Source organism: Schistocerca nitens, chromosome 11, assembly GCF_023898315.1.
Source record: "Schistocerca nitens isolate TAMUIC-IGC-003100 chromosome 11, iqSchNite1.1, whole genome shotgun sequence".
NCBI classification, from domain to species: domain Eukaryota; kingdom Metazoa; phylum Arthropoda; class Insecta; order Orthoptera; family Acrididae; genus Schistocerca; species Schistocerca nitens.
In genome coordinates this window covers 116,381,184-116,394,779 of record NC_064624.1, presented here as the reverse complement: position 1 = coordinate 116,394,779, position 13,596 = coordinate 116,381,184, and the positions used below count along the sequence as shown (strand labels likewise).

Here is a 13,596-nt window from a genome sequence, read left to right as displayed (position 1 = left end):
ATGACTTCCTGATACTTAAATCTATACTCGATGTCAACAAATTTCTCTTCTTCAGAAACGCTTTCCTTGCCATTGCCAGTCTGCATTTTATATCCTCTCTACTTCGACCATCATCAGTTATTTTGCTCCCCAAATAGCAAAACTTCTTTACTACTTTAAGGGTATTATTTCCTAATCTAATTCCCTCAGCATCACCAGACTTAATTCGACTACATTCCATTATCCTCATTTTGCTTTTGTTGATGTTCATCTTATATCCTCCTTTCAAGACACTATCCATTCCATTCAACTGCTCTTCTGAGTCCTTTGCTGTCTCTGACAGAATTACAATGTCATCGGCGAACCTCAAAGTTCCTATTTCTTCTCCATGGATTTTAATACCTACTCCGAATTTTTCTTTTGTTTCCTTCACTGCTTGCTCAATATACAGATTGAATAACATCAGGGAGAGGCTACAACCCTGTCTCACTCCCTTTCCAACCACTGCTTCCCTTTCATACCCCTCGACTCTTATAACTGCCATCTGGTTTCTGTACAAATTGTAAATAGCCTTTCGCTCCCTGTATTTCACCCCTGCCACCTTCAGAATTTGAAAGACCGTATTCCAGTCAACATTGTCAAAAGCTTTCTCTAAGTCTACAAATACTAGAAACGTAGGTTTGCCTTTCCTTAATCTAGCTTCTAAGATAAGTCGTAGGGTCATTATTGCCTCACGTGTTCCAACATTTCTACGGAATCCAAACTGATCTTCCCCGAGGTCGGCTTCTACTAGTTTTTCCATTCGTCTGTAAAGAATTCGCGTTAGTATTTTGCAGCCGGGACTTATTAAACTGATAGTTCGGTAATTTTCACATTTGTCAACACCTGCTTTTTTGGGATTGGAATTATTATACAGGGCGTTTCAAAAAGAAAGAGCAGATTTCAAACATTTATTTCTCAAAAACTACAAATGATAGAAACACAATTCCAACGGTCCTTCACTCAATATGAGTACCAAATGTTACACAACAAATATCAAAACTGTACCTCAATATGAGCACCATTTGTTACACGACAAATATCAAACCGGTATCTCATTTCTTGCCACACACGACGCAACTGGTCTTTAGTTACCGAATTCACGGCCGCAACAATTCGATGTCGTACCTCTTGAAGAGTAGCGGGCATAGGTGGGACATAAACACAGTCCTTTATGTACCCCCACAAATAAAAATCGCAGGGTGTAAGGTCTGGTGACCTGGGAGGCCACAGACGATGACATTGATCTTGTGCTCCTGCTCTTCCAATCCACCGTCCTGGAATGGTGTTATTTAGGTACCGTCGTACAGGTTCAGAGAAGTGTGGTGGGGCGCCATCTTGCATGAAGATGAAGTGATTTGAATCTTCCTGAAGTTGAGGAAATAGCCAGTTTTCTAACATGTCCAGGTAAATGGTTCCTGTGATAGTTTTCTCCATGAAAAAGAAAGGTCCATAAACTTTGTTTACCGAAATTGCACAAAAGACGTTAACCTTTGGTGAGTCTCTTTCATGTTGAATAACGTCCCTCGGAGTTTCACTCGCCCAAATTCGTACGTTATGCCGATTAACTTTACCAGAAATGTGAAACGTTGATTCATCTGAAAAAATTAATCGTTCGGCAAAATTGTCCTCTTCCATGTCCTGTAGAATTGCAGTTGAAAATTCGAACCTTTTGTTGTGGTCGTCAGGACGCAATGCTTGCAATAACTGCAGTTTGTACGGCTTCATGTGCAGACGGTTACTCAGAACGCGCCATACCGTTGTTTTAGACATGTTTAGTTCGTGACTTGCCCGTGCCGTGGATTTTCTAGGGCTCCTTTCGTAAGCTGCACGGACACGCTCGACATTTTCATCCGATGTGCGTGGACGACCCGTGCTTTTTCGCTTGCAGATGCAACCATCTTCTACGAATCTGTGATGCCACTCATAAATTTGCTTATGACGAGGCGGCTGTTTGTTGAATTGACGGCGGAATGCACGTTGCACACCAACAATGGACTCTAACTTTGCAAATTGCAGCACACAAAATGATCGTTCCTGTGGTGTCGTCGCCATTTTCCTACAAACAAACGCCAGCGCCACTGCGGATTTGCATGGAACTTCTGCGCGGACCATTGAAAAACTTTGAACCTTTCTCTGACAAGAAACGTTTGAATTGTGTTTCTATCATTTGTAGTTTTTGAGAAATAAATGTTTGAAATCTGCTCTTTCTTTTTGAAACGCCCTGTATTCTTCTTGAAGTCTGAGGGTATTTCGCCTGTTTCATACATCTTGCTCACCAGATGGTAGAGTTTCATCAGGACTGGCTCTCCCAAGGCTGTCAGTAGTTCTAATGGAATGTTGTCTACTCCCGGGGCCTTGTTTCGACTCAGGTCTTTCAGTGCTCTGTCAAACTCTTCACGCAGTATCGTATCTCCCATTTCATCTTCATCTACATCCTCTTCCATTTCCATAATATTGTCCTCAAGTACATCACCCTTGTATAGACCCTCTATATACTCCTTCCACCTTTCTGCTTTACCTTCTTGCTTACCTTCTTTGCTTAGAACTGGGTTTCCATCTGAGCTTTTGATATTCATACAAGTGGCTCTCTTTTCTCCAAAGGTCTCTTTAATTTTCCTGTAGGCTGTATCTATCTTACCCCTAGTGAGATAAGCCTCTACATCCTTACATTTGTCCTCTAGCCATCCCTGCTTAGCCATTTTGCACTTCCTGTCGATCTCATTTTTGAGACGTTTGTATTCCTTTTTGCCTGCTTCATTTACTGCATTTTTATATTTTCTCCTTTCATTGATTAAATTCAGTATTTCTTCTGTCATCCAAGGATTTGTACTAGCCCTCATCTTTTTACCTACTTGATCCTCTGCTGCCTTCACTACTTCATCCCTCAGAGCTACCCATTCTTCTTCTACTGTATTTCTTTCCCCCATTCCTGAGAACAATTTACAACACAAAGTTGATAAATGCTAGAGTGCTAGTATCTGCAAAATGCAGTGTAACACTTGCAACACAAACTATATATGCCCATCTGGTAGTTCCGTTAAGTTAAGGTACAAAGAACATAGGGATGTGTTTGGCTTAACAGTCTTGAGAAGTCAGCTGTAGTCATGAAATTGGCCATCTCATGTTTAGAGTTGGTGAAGATATCACAAATTTGCATGTAAGCCTACAATGTAAAGGCAAAAAACTGAATCTACTAGAACGATAGATCACTGTACAAAGTGTAGAAAATAACAACACATTAAATGAGCAGCTTATACGAGACACACACAACTTTTCAGAACCTTTGCAGATTGTTTTTAATATCTATAATTATTTAGTGACGTTACAGTACAGCATTAGCTTTCTGTTGATGAAGAGATTTGAATTTTCGAGCTATCCAGCATGGTTACCCATCATTTCTTCGGCATCTCTTTAGAATCATGTTTACATTCACAAAGAGCTTATTTGCCTACTTGTGTGTTTGTCTGGGATATGTGGATTTCAGGAAGTTACGTAGGCTGTGCATGCATATGGCTATTATTGTGACACTGTCAATACCTGTGGACAAGTCATCGTTCCATTTTATCAGCTGTGGGTGATGTGGATGTACTGTGTTTACATTGTAAATTGCTGATTGAGCCAGCAACATAACATTGATTAGTTTAGTTTAATTTACATCTACATTAATACCCTGCAGCTGACTGTAAAGTGCACAGCAGAAGGTAGTAAGTGTGGTACCACACAGGATTTCTTCCTCTTCCAGTCTCTTATGGGTTACAGGAGAATGACTGCTTGAATGACTTTGTGCATACTGGGAGTGATAAGCAGGCTGTTATAGAATATTCCAGTATTTACCACTTAAGGATGGCTCTTGAAACTTCGTGAGTTGACTTTCACGGGCCAGTTGACATCTATCTTCAGGCGTCTGTCAATTTTCGTTTTTTAGCATTTGTGACACTCCCCCGTGGGTCAAACAATCCTGTGACCTTTCATGCTGCACTTCTTGGTATACATAGGTATATTTGGTAAGGGTCCAGTACACTTGAATAATACAAGTACTTTAAGATGGGTCTCACAAGTGTTTTGTAACCAACCTCCTTTGTAGAGTGGCCACATTTTACCAATACACTGCCAGTGAACTGAAATCAACCTCCTGCCTTCACACGACTGAGACTATGTGAACATTCCATTTAGCGTAGATGCTGAGTCGCGATAGGTACAACAAAAAAGATTCACACAATTAAAGCTTTTGGCCATTAAGGCCTTTGTCAGCAGTAGACACACATACACACACAAACACATTCACGTAAATGAGACTTGCACACACGTCTGCAGTCTCAGAGAGCTGAAACCACACTGTGGTGGCTTCAGCTCTCTGAAACTGCAGATGTGTGTGCAAGTTTCATTTACGTGAGTGCGTGCGTGCATGTTTGTTTGTTTGTTTGTTGGTGTGTGGTGTGGTGTGGTGTGGTGTGTGTGTGTGTGTGTGTGTGTGTGTGTGTGTGTGTGTGTGTGTGTACTGCTGACAAAGGCCTTAATGGCCAAAAGCTTTAATTGTGTGAATCTTTTTGTTGTGCCTATCACGACTCAGGATCTTTGCTATATGGTGAGTAGCAACTTTCCTTCTCTGATATTGTTACATACCATCCTGGATTTTCCATTGTTTGAACATTCAATTTCGTATCCCTAGAAATTGTTACATCCAGGTACTTACATAAGTGCCAATAGCTGTGCTATAGTGGTAACACTGATTCGCGTCAGATGAGTGGAGTTAAGCACTGTCATGCTAGACTAGCACTTGGAAGAGTGCCCATCTGGATCTGCCAATCACTATTTGCAAGCATGGTGCACTCAGCCCTTGTGAGGCCAATCGTGAAACTAGTTGAAGGGGAAAAGTAGCAGCTGCGGTCACAAAAATTTGATAATGGCCAGGAGAGTGGTGTGCTGACCACGTGCCCCTCTCCATATCTGCATCCAGTTATGCCTGCCAATTGAGTATGACACGGCAGTTGGTCAGTATTGTTGGGCCTTCCTAGGCTAATTCGGATGGAGTTTAGTTTAGGTTTTATTTATATAAGTTGACTAATTCAACTTATGACTTATTTATGTTGGAGTTGTAGAATACTTTTTTAAGATTTTGTGCAATGCACTATTTTATATATCTGGACATTTAAGACAAGTTTCCGATCTTTAAACCGCTTTGAAATCTTATCGAGATCTGACTGAGCATTTTGGCAGTTTTGTCTAGACAGTACTTTATAATAGTCAACTACATTATGTGCAAAAGGACTGAGGTTACTTTGAATTTTGCCTACAAGGATTGACTGAAAAGTAATACCTCCACCTTCATAACTCTTCAACAGTTGACAGCATTGGTATGTGGCAGGTACTGGCTTGTTCCGTAGCCTCTTCTCTAATGCTCCAGTTGGCAGGAACCCTTAGCATTGAACAGCTGTGTTGTTTCAGTGTAAAGTATGGAACTCTGCACAGATGGTCATTCAATGCGATTTAAGCAATGTGCAGTCATTGAATTCTTGACAGCAGAAGGTGTCACCCCAAAGGAGATTCATCAGAGGATGAAAGCAGTTTATGGTGATTGTGTTGATGTGAGTACTGTGTGTCATTGGGTGAGTAAGTTTGATGATGTTGATGTGGGAACATCCTGTGACAGCAAGCACCGAGTTTCACAAGCAGAATGATGACAGATTGATTCACGATGATCGTCATATCACTCGGATAGAAATTGCAAGTACTATCGGCATTTCACAAGAATGTGTAGGTCACATTATTGCTTTGCTTGGTTATTGGAAGATCTGTGCACAATGGGTACCCCGGATGCTGACTCCTGAAATGAAAGCGCACAGACTTGAAATTTTTCAGGAACACCTCTTGCATTACGAGAATGAAGGTGATGCCTTTCTTCATTCAATTGTGACAGGAGACAAGATGGGGACATCATTATGCTTCTGATGAAGACGTTGAGAGAACTGTGAGACTGTGGTTGCGGAAACAAGACTGTCGACTTCTTCCGTGATTGCGTAAGAAAACTTGTTCATCTTTGGCAGAAATATGTCCAATTGGCTGTTGATTATGTGGAAAAGTGAGTATTGGTAATTGAATATCACATTCTAAGGATTATTTCTGCGTCTGATTTGTTAAAATATTCCCATCCAAACCCAGTTAACAAAGGCGGAAGCATAACTTTTTATTCAACCCTCGTACTTGACCATTAACTTAACAACATGAACAACAAGGGTCCCAGTACACTTTCCTCAAGTTACTTCTAGTTCTGTTGATGACACTACATCCAAAATAACATGCCTCCCCACCAATAAATCCTCAATTCACTCACATATTTGATATGCCACATAATCATACGTTTGTTAGAGAATGTGTGTGCTTGTGACCCACATCATATACCACCTGATAAGACGGTAGCCTTAAACATCAGAGGCTGGAATCAGCTTATCTCGTCTCAAAACAAGGAGTATCAGAATACCGATATGGTGAGATCTTTCCCCTTCCTCACACCTTCTGGAGCCTTTCCCCTAGAGTATTGCGTGTGGCCTCTGCCTGCTGTCGCTGCACGGAGCTCTGTTTTGCAGATTGCCGGAGACGGCATGTTGTCGCAGCTGGTGTGGAAGGTGCGGACGGTATGACAGCCGTCGGCGGGGCTCGTCCTTTCGCGCCATCGCGACTGTCGACGCCTGTGACCGGCTCCCGAGCAGTGAGCGTCGCCGGCTTATCGACACCCTCTGCCCTAGCTCGCGCTGTCGGTCGTGTTCGCCTGCCGAGGCACTGCTCGACACCGGAGCACAGTTCCTCGTACTTGCTCCGAGGCAACTGTTGCCACGATATAGCACGATGCACCGACTGCAAGGTGTAACATTCCTTGTAATAAGATGGCTCTCGAAGCAACGTGTAGGTTGTCAGATGTCTCTCTCTGGAGGAAACAGTTGAAACATCTTCAGTAATTCTGCAGTCTGTGTCACGGGTTAGGCAGTCATCTATTTGCGACCAGAAAGTGTATGTCTTGTTCAGATTCAGAAATAACCTAAAACCGTAAACGGTGCACAGAATGTGTGCAGATTGCACATTCTTCAGGCTTGGAAGTACAAAAGAGAGAGTAAAGGGTAACAGTATTTGTTTGAACCGACAATTGCACCAGTCTTCATGTTTTCCTGGTATAACACTAAATCTGTGAAGTTTTGTTATTGCTGCTGTCACCAGTACCTCCCTTTTTCTATAATATTTCATCTGCAGAACTTCCAGTCATCTTCCAAGTGAACTGTAGGACAGCTTTTTGACTCGCTCTGAAGTGGTTGGATGTCTTGCAGCTGAAATACCAGGAGGAGAGAGGTATTGATGACAGCAGCCTGTAATAGGGAAATTAACAATTTATCGATGATAATAACCACCCTGAGCTTCATGAATGTGGATCAGATTACTTGGAGAAATACAGGAGCCACCCACCTTTTAAATAGCTTTGTTTATGCCTGTTTACGTATTAGGTTTTCACTGCTCTATAGGTGTAATGAAAATGTAAAAGTATGTGAATGTAGGCTTTCCCGGTGTATACTGCTGATGAAATCTTCTCGGGCTTCCATCTGGTTAGCTGCATTAAAAAATCCGCAACGTTTTGATAAGTTTCATTCTCATCATCTGCACCTGGAGATGATGAGAATGACACTCATCGAAACGTCACGGATTTTCGACGCAGCTACCCAGATGGAAGCCCGGGAAGATTTCATCAATATAAATGTATTAAACAACTGAAGATGGGAGAAAACCCAGAATGAATTTCAGCGTAGCATAAATAAAATTGTATAAAAAGTGGGCAGTTTCTGTATTTCTTCCAGTAATATGGAAACTTCATTGATCAATAATTACGTATTTGATGGAGTGTGTCATTGCCATAGTGAGTGAGTTACTTCGTCTCATTTTTTAACTTTGAATCTCTCACATGGCCTGCTGAATGTAATATCTTCCTCTTGCCTTTAATAACTATTTCACCAAACTCTTGTGCTCCATAGGAATTTGGAACTCACAAGGAACAATGAAAACTTTTGTCCTACATGTTGTGCCATAATGTCATGTGTCTTTTATACTTCATCACTCATGTTCACAGTGCCATTAACTATCTAGCTGTATCTTCATTGTGTAGCACCACTCACTTCAGACCTTTGTCTAAAATTAATTTGATGAAAAATCTCAAGAGCATTGAAGAATGAAATGGCAGAACAAAACTCTCTGCTAGTGCAGAAGCTCTATCAATTTAAATATATTCAGACAAGTTGATAGCACGAAACGTAGATCTGGTCAGTCTTTAGTCCCTGACAAATGAGTACCTGTGGTTTGCTATCAGTTTGTGTCTTTTGCATGTGCCGCTCTTTTTCACAAAGCTGGTTTTATGTTAATCTTTCTTACGCAGATGGAAAATAGATTTGCCTTCTTTCGGAATTGCACATATCGTGGCAAAATAGGCTAAACATTCGATTCTTTATATTTCCACAACAAGCTCATAATTATCACCTCATCATCCACTATTATGGCTATCACTAGAACGATGACACCGTGTAATTTTGATGTCCCTGCTACAGTATATGTGCTTTCTGTGTCATCACAGACTCTTCTGCTGCTTTGGTTTACAGCTTTTAGTTTTGAGAGTCAGTCTGTCAGTATTCCATTTCCTCTTGTTGTCTCAGATGTTTTAGATTGTATACTGTAATATCGACAGGTAATTTTGGGACTTCGGACTAAGACTGCATGAGAACTACTAGAGGCGCAGCTGACGGACACATTTATTACCGAGTAAAATGAACTTTTGACCTGCCATGTTTACACTTGAAACTCAGGAGGGGGAGCCAGTAATAGTATACACTTGGGTATCGTTAGAAGTGGAGTGTCACCACATGCTGAATGTCTGTATGTCAATGCCCTGTGAAGCGGGACAGATAATGGTTTCTCCTTTTTGTAAAAAAAAATTTGACACAGTGTCTATTTTTTCACACTGTCATCACATTTGTACATGACAGCTTGTTTATTCTGACACGTTTTAAAATCAGATCCCATAGGCAGACCAGTTCTTCTCAGAATTTCCCTGCAAAACTTGAACAAAACGCAGCAAAAGAACCTGTGTGAATTTTTTTTAAAAACTTACGTAACTTTGTATGGTTCAAAAATATGGAAGATTGTTTTGCCTGATTACACTTTATTTCAAATTTTCAGTGTAATATATCTCTTTGCACACGAATTCCACTCCAATCGGCACTCGTGTCATAATTTGTACATTGTCAGCTCACTCGGCAGCAACATTTAGCTCACACTTTCCATCCCATTTTCTTTCGCTCCTTTGTCCTTCTTACTGCCAATAAATTTCATTATATTAACAACAAGCAGTCCTGGCTGCCCGTGAAGGTATTTTCTGGTGGTAACTTTCCATGTCTGCACTGCAAGGTAACAACAAACATTGCTTGTTGTTGTTGTTGTTGTTGTGGTCTTCAGTCCAAAGACTAGTCTATCCTGTGTGAGTCTCTCCATCTCTTCATGACCACTGCAGCCTACATCCATTTGAACCTCCTTACTGTATTCCATCCTTGGTCTCCCTCTATAAGTAATTTCTACTCCTCCTATGTCTCTGCATTGTGAAATTAACTATTTTGTGATGTCTCAGGATAAGTCCTGTCAAATGATCGCTTTCTTTAGTCAAGCTGTTCCACAAAGATCTTCACTCCTTCTTCATTAAGACAGTAATAAATATCTGACAATATTTACATTCTAAGTGTGACTGGGAAACATTCATTACCTACAAAAAAAAAAAAAAAAAAAAAAAAAAAAAAAAAAAAAAAAAAAAAAAACCATAATAAGATCAGTATCCTTGTCTGACGACTGTACAAGATACAATGTCCAATTTATTCCACAGTCAGTTTTGGCATTTGCAAGTCACTTGAAATAGTTTTTCGTTCCTGTGGTTCCATTTTAGGTGGGTTATCCAGGAAGTAATGACCATTCATTTTTAATAAATTCATAAAATATATTTTAATATCAAGAAAATCGTGTCACTTACAAAGCTGAAGTTCACTTATTTCTCTGTGTAATCACCTTCATTACTTCTGCATTTCTCATAAATGTCCACGAAATTGAGTATTCCATTATCATATGTGGCTGTTGCCAGTCCGTTGGTCCATTGAGGCTGCATATTACTTGAATAATATGTTCTGTTCGCCACTTACTAATCATTTGCAAGTGTTCTTGCATATATGATCATACAATCACAAAGTAAAAAACAAAGAGGATAGATCGAGACGTGTTCCAAATAAGTAGTTCATTCAATTGAATGTAAATCACACTACTGAATGTAATACCAGGTAACTGTGGTCACTCCTATTGCCAAACAAGGTGTACGAAACAAATATATTGTACATGAGACTGAGCCCGAAACTTCTTTCTTTTGTTGCATAATTTGACTGTGAAGTACGTTATAACCTTTACTGTTTTGTTCGTAGTGTTGGTCTCTTGATCTATTATGTGGTCTCCCCGGTGATTCTATGTCTATATCTTTTTGGGAACATATGTGTTAGCCAGTTCTGCCTCAGTGATTTATATATTTACTCTGTAACTGCCTTATCCATTCTTTTATACTCTGTATTTGTAACTGTATGTTCATTTCTGCAAGTTTCTTAATTTGTACTGCTTGTTGTTCTTATTGAAATTTGTTTCTGCTTTTGACGTGTGACAACACGAAGCCTCTGGACAGTAGATGGCTGTACTGTGGTACGCCCCGAGTCAGAGTTGCTTGTCTCAGAGCAGTACTAGTTGGGTTATATACGTAACATCCGTAATTCCAAGGCACTGTGCTCAGATTCACAAATGCCGTTGCAATGGTGGTCGGTGTAACTGCAGAGTTGATGGTCAGCAAAGAGATGCAACAGGCCCTTTGAGCTGGTATTGTGTGCTTCAATGACACAGAAATATCTCTGATCACACAGTTGTCTGCTGCTTCACTCATGAAGTAAGTATGTGTTCTGTGCACTTTACATAGTATTGTTGCCTATCACCTGCAGAGACCATATGTACTTGCAGCAAATCTGTGGGGAATAAGTTGCAATCACATTTATAGTTTTCACTGATAACGACCTTTGAAACTGAGTACTTGAAAAACATCGGAACACTCAGTGGCAATTGTAATGTAATTGGCTATTATAATGTAAGTGGCTGTTGCAATCTACGTCTTGTCACATGCTCAGCAACAGATCCAACTCACTCTGCCTAGGTTCATCAATCTGCCTATGACAATAATTGTTTGATGATTGCCTTGCTGTATCTCACTGTCCGATAGCAATGGAATGTGTTACTGGTTCAGAAGTATTACTGTGTTTGAGGTTTGAAGCATTTCAAAAATACACCTCTAATTTGTGTGGTTTTTTTTTCTAGTGCTGCAAAATGGCTAATGGAAAACATTCCAGATTAACTAAAGTCTGAGACACGTAACAAAATCTGCAGTGGCATTTCTGTTGTACGGGAAGTAACTTGAGCGAGAAGTTTTTCATGAACCTGCTTACATTCAAACAGTGTTATGTATTTGCTTATGTAAAATCTGGACAGGCATAGTATGATAACCAAAGGTCACTGGTTGTGAAGACTTGTGTACTCTGATGTGTCTGTAATAACTGTCTGTGCAATTCAAGTTTTTGTATATACTCGTTGCATCTGTGTCATTTGGAACAATGTCTGTCTGTTTACACATTCCTAAGTATTTTCCATTGTTTTTCACTGCCTTTTGTGTAAATATGTAATCTAAAGAAGTCTGTTTTTATTACCACGTGTTGTGTGCCGAGGAGTATGTTAATTTATTTATTTACTGCTGTGGTTGTTGAATTTTCAGGCTGTGTGAGAAGAGTGCGCAGGGCGCGTGACGCTTCCCTCGCTATACCAGTATTGCTTCGTTTGTACGAGATGTTTTTATTATTTTCGTAACAAGAACGATGTTGGTTGTTGTTGTTGAACTTTGCACATTTTTGTCATGAAATGTTTTATAGCACATGGAAGAAAGAACTTTTTGTAATAAATGTTTGTTCCCTCAAAACTGTGTATAGGTATTGCTTTCTATTCCCCTTCACTACATGTTACATCATATGCAATCTGCAGTGTTGTCTCTGCAGCGTAAAAAATAAATAAACTGTCTTGTGTACAAAAAATAATAATCCTTATTAATGATGCAGCTATCGGGTGGTGCAAAATACGCAAGTTTTTAACACAGTTCTTGCCCGTTGTGCACTCATAGGTTTTAAATGCCATATGACTGACTTGCAACTTCCTATAAGTGCCACATTGACATTTATAGCATATTGATTGAACTAGGATGATGTAAAGATAGGACTGAAAGCATTTAAAATGCTACCATGAAATTTCTAAAATATAAACTGAATAGAATGTAAATGGTACATATATCAAACAGCAGAATTTGAATAAAGTAATACAATTCTGGTACTCAATTTTGTCAAAGCAGTACATTTTTTAACTAAATCATGTACATGAAATGAGGCCATTTGAACCTACTGAGAAAATCAATATCTTTGTATTTTGTTACATTATTGAAATGTCTTGTTCACTTGCTAATTTATTAAAACTGATAACCAGTTTTGGTTTTGCTGCCGTCATAAGATCTAATAATTACAGCAGCAACACACAGGCGCATAGTCAGTGATGTACATACCACATATGTGCATAGTCAGCACATAACTATGTGCTTACATGCCCTGCTGTGATTTTTAGATCTGATGATGGCAGCAAAGTCAAAACCTTCTATCAATTTTAATAAATTAACATGTGACCAAGACACTGATTTCTATAATCTAATCTGTATATATTAAATATTTCATAATAGTCACATGTATTATCAGAAAATAACTGCCTGAGTTTGATTATTTGGACATAGTGTTTTGACCGAGACAGCTCAATTCTTCCAAAAAGCTGGATTTAAAAATAGTCAAAATATTGAGTGGTGCTCTCTTATCAAGCTGATGGAAATTACTCCCAATGAAATGTATTACCTCTGTCAACAAAACGTGGTTCTAACTTCCGATAAATGTTAGTAACATTAGGCGTACCTTCCTAAAGGAAAATAAAACTTAAACTGTATCACATGACAACTGACCCAGTAAATATATTTAGAGTATGGGGTATGCTGACAAAGAGACTTTCAAGAAAATTTATGTTGTACTCAAAAGTGTATGTTACGCTACATCTGAACCAGCTTGAAAATTTAAGAGGGATGAGAATATCCCAGCTTACAGTTGAAAGCAATCTATGAATGTTGTTGATATAACTGTTAAACTGCAGTGAATTCAAAAGATTTAAATCGCAACAGATTGTGCACACAAAGACATAATGGGCCCAACTGTATCTTAGCGGGGCCGCGTGGAAAATGAGCAAGATTTGTATGTAAGAAATTGATTTTTCATGAGGATAACATTCCAGTGAACACGGTACATTCAAAACAGTGAAGCTGCATTTGTTGTGATGGAAATACGTTCTTCACATGCTTTGTTATCAACATTTACTGCTAAGACACTTATTCCTGTTCCCTGAATTCAA

The 13,596-nt window shown here is 39.5% G+C and overlaps 1 protein-coding gene across 2 annotated transcripts in view; it reads left to right on the top strand.

Moving 5' to 3' along the window:
• LOC126213529 (solute carrier family 35 member E2A-like) overlaps nucleotides 1–12,085 on the top strand; it is a 145,615-nt gene extending 133,530 nt beyond the window's left edge. The window contains exon 8 of one of the 2 annotated variants that reach the window (XM_049941374.1): nucleotides 11,885–12,085. In XM_049941374.1, the coding sequence (XP_049797331.1) occupies nucleotides 11,885–11,893 (9 nt within the window). In that variant the 3' untranslated portion in view covers nucleotides 11,894–12,085. Of the gene's footprint in view, nucleotides 1–6,605; nucleotides 7,614–11,884 lie in introns of those variants that run through there. The other variant, XM_049941373.1, reaches the window with a different exon arrangement.
• The last annotated feature ends 1,511 nt before the right edge of the window (nucleotides 12,086–13,596 follow it).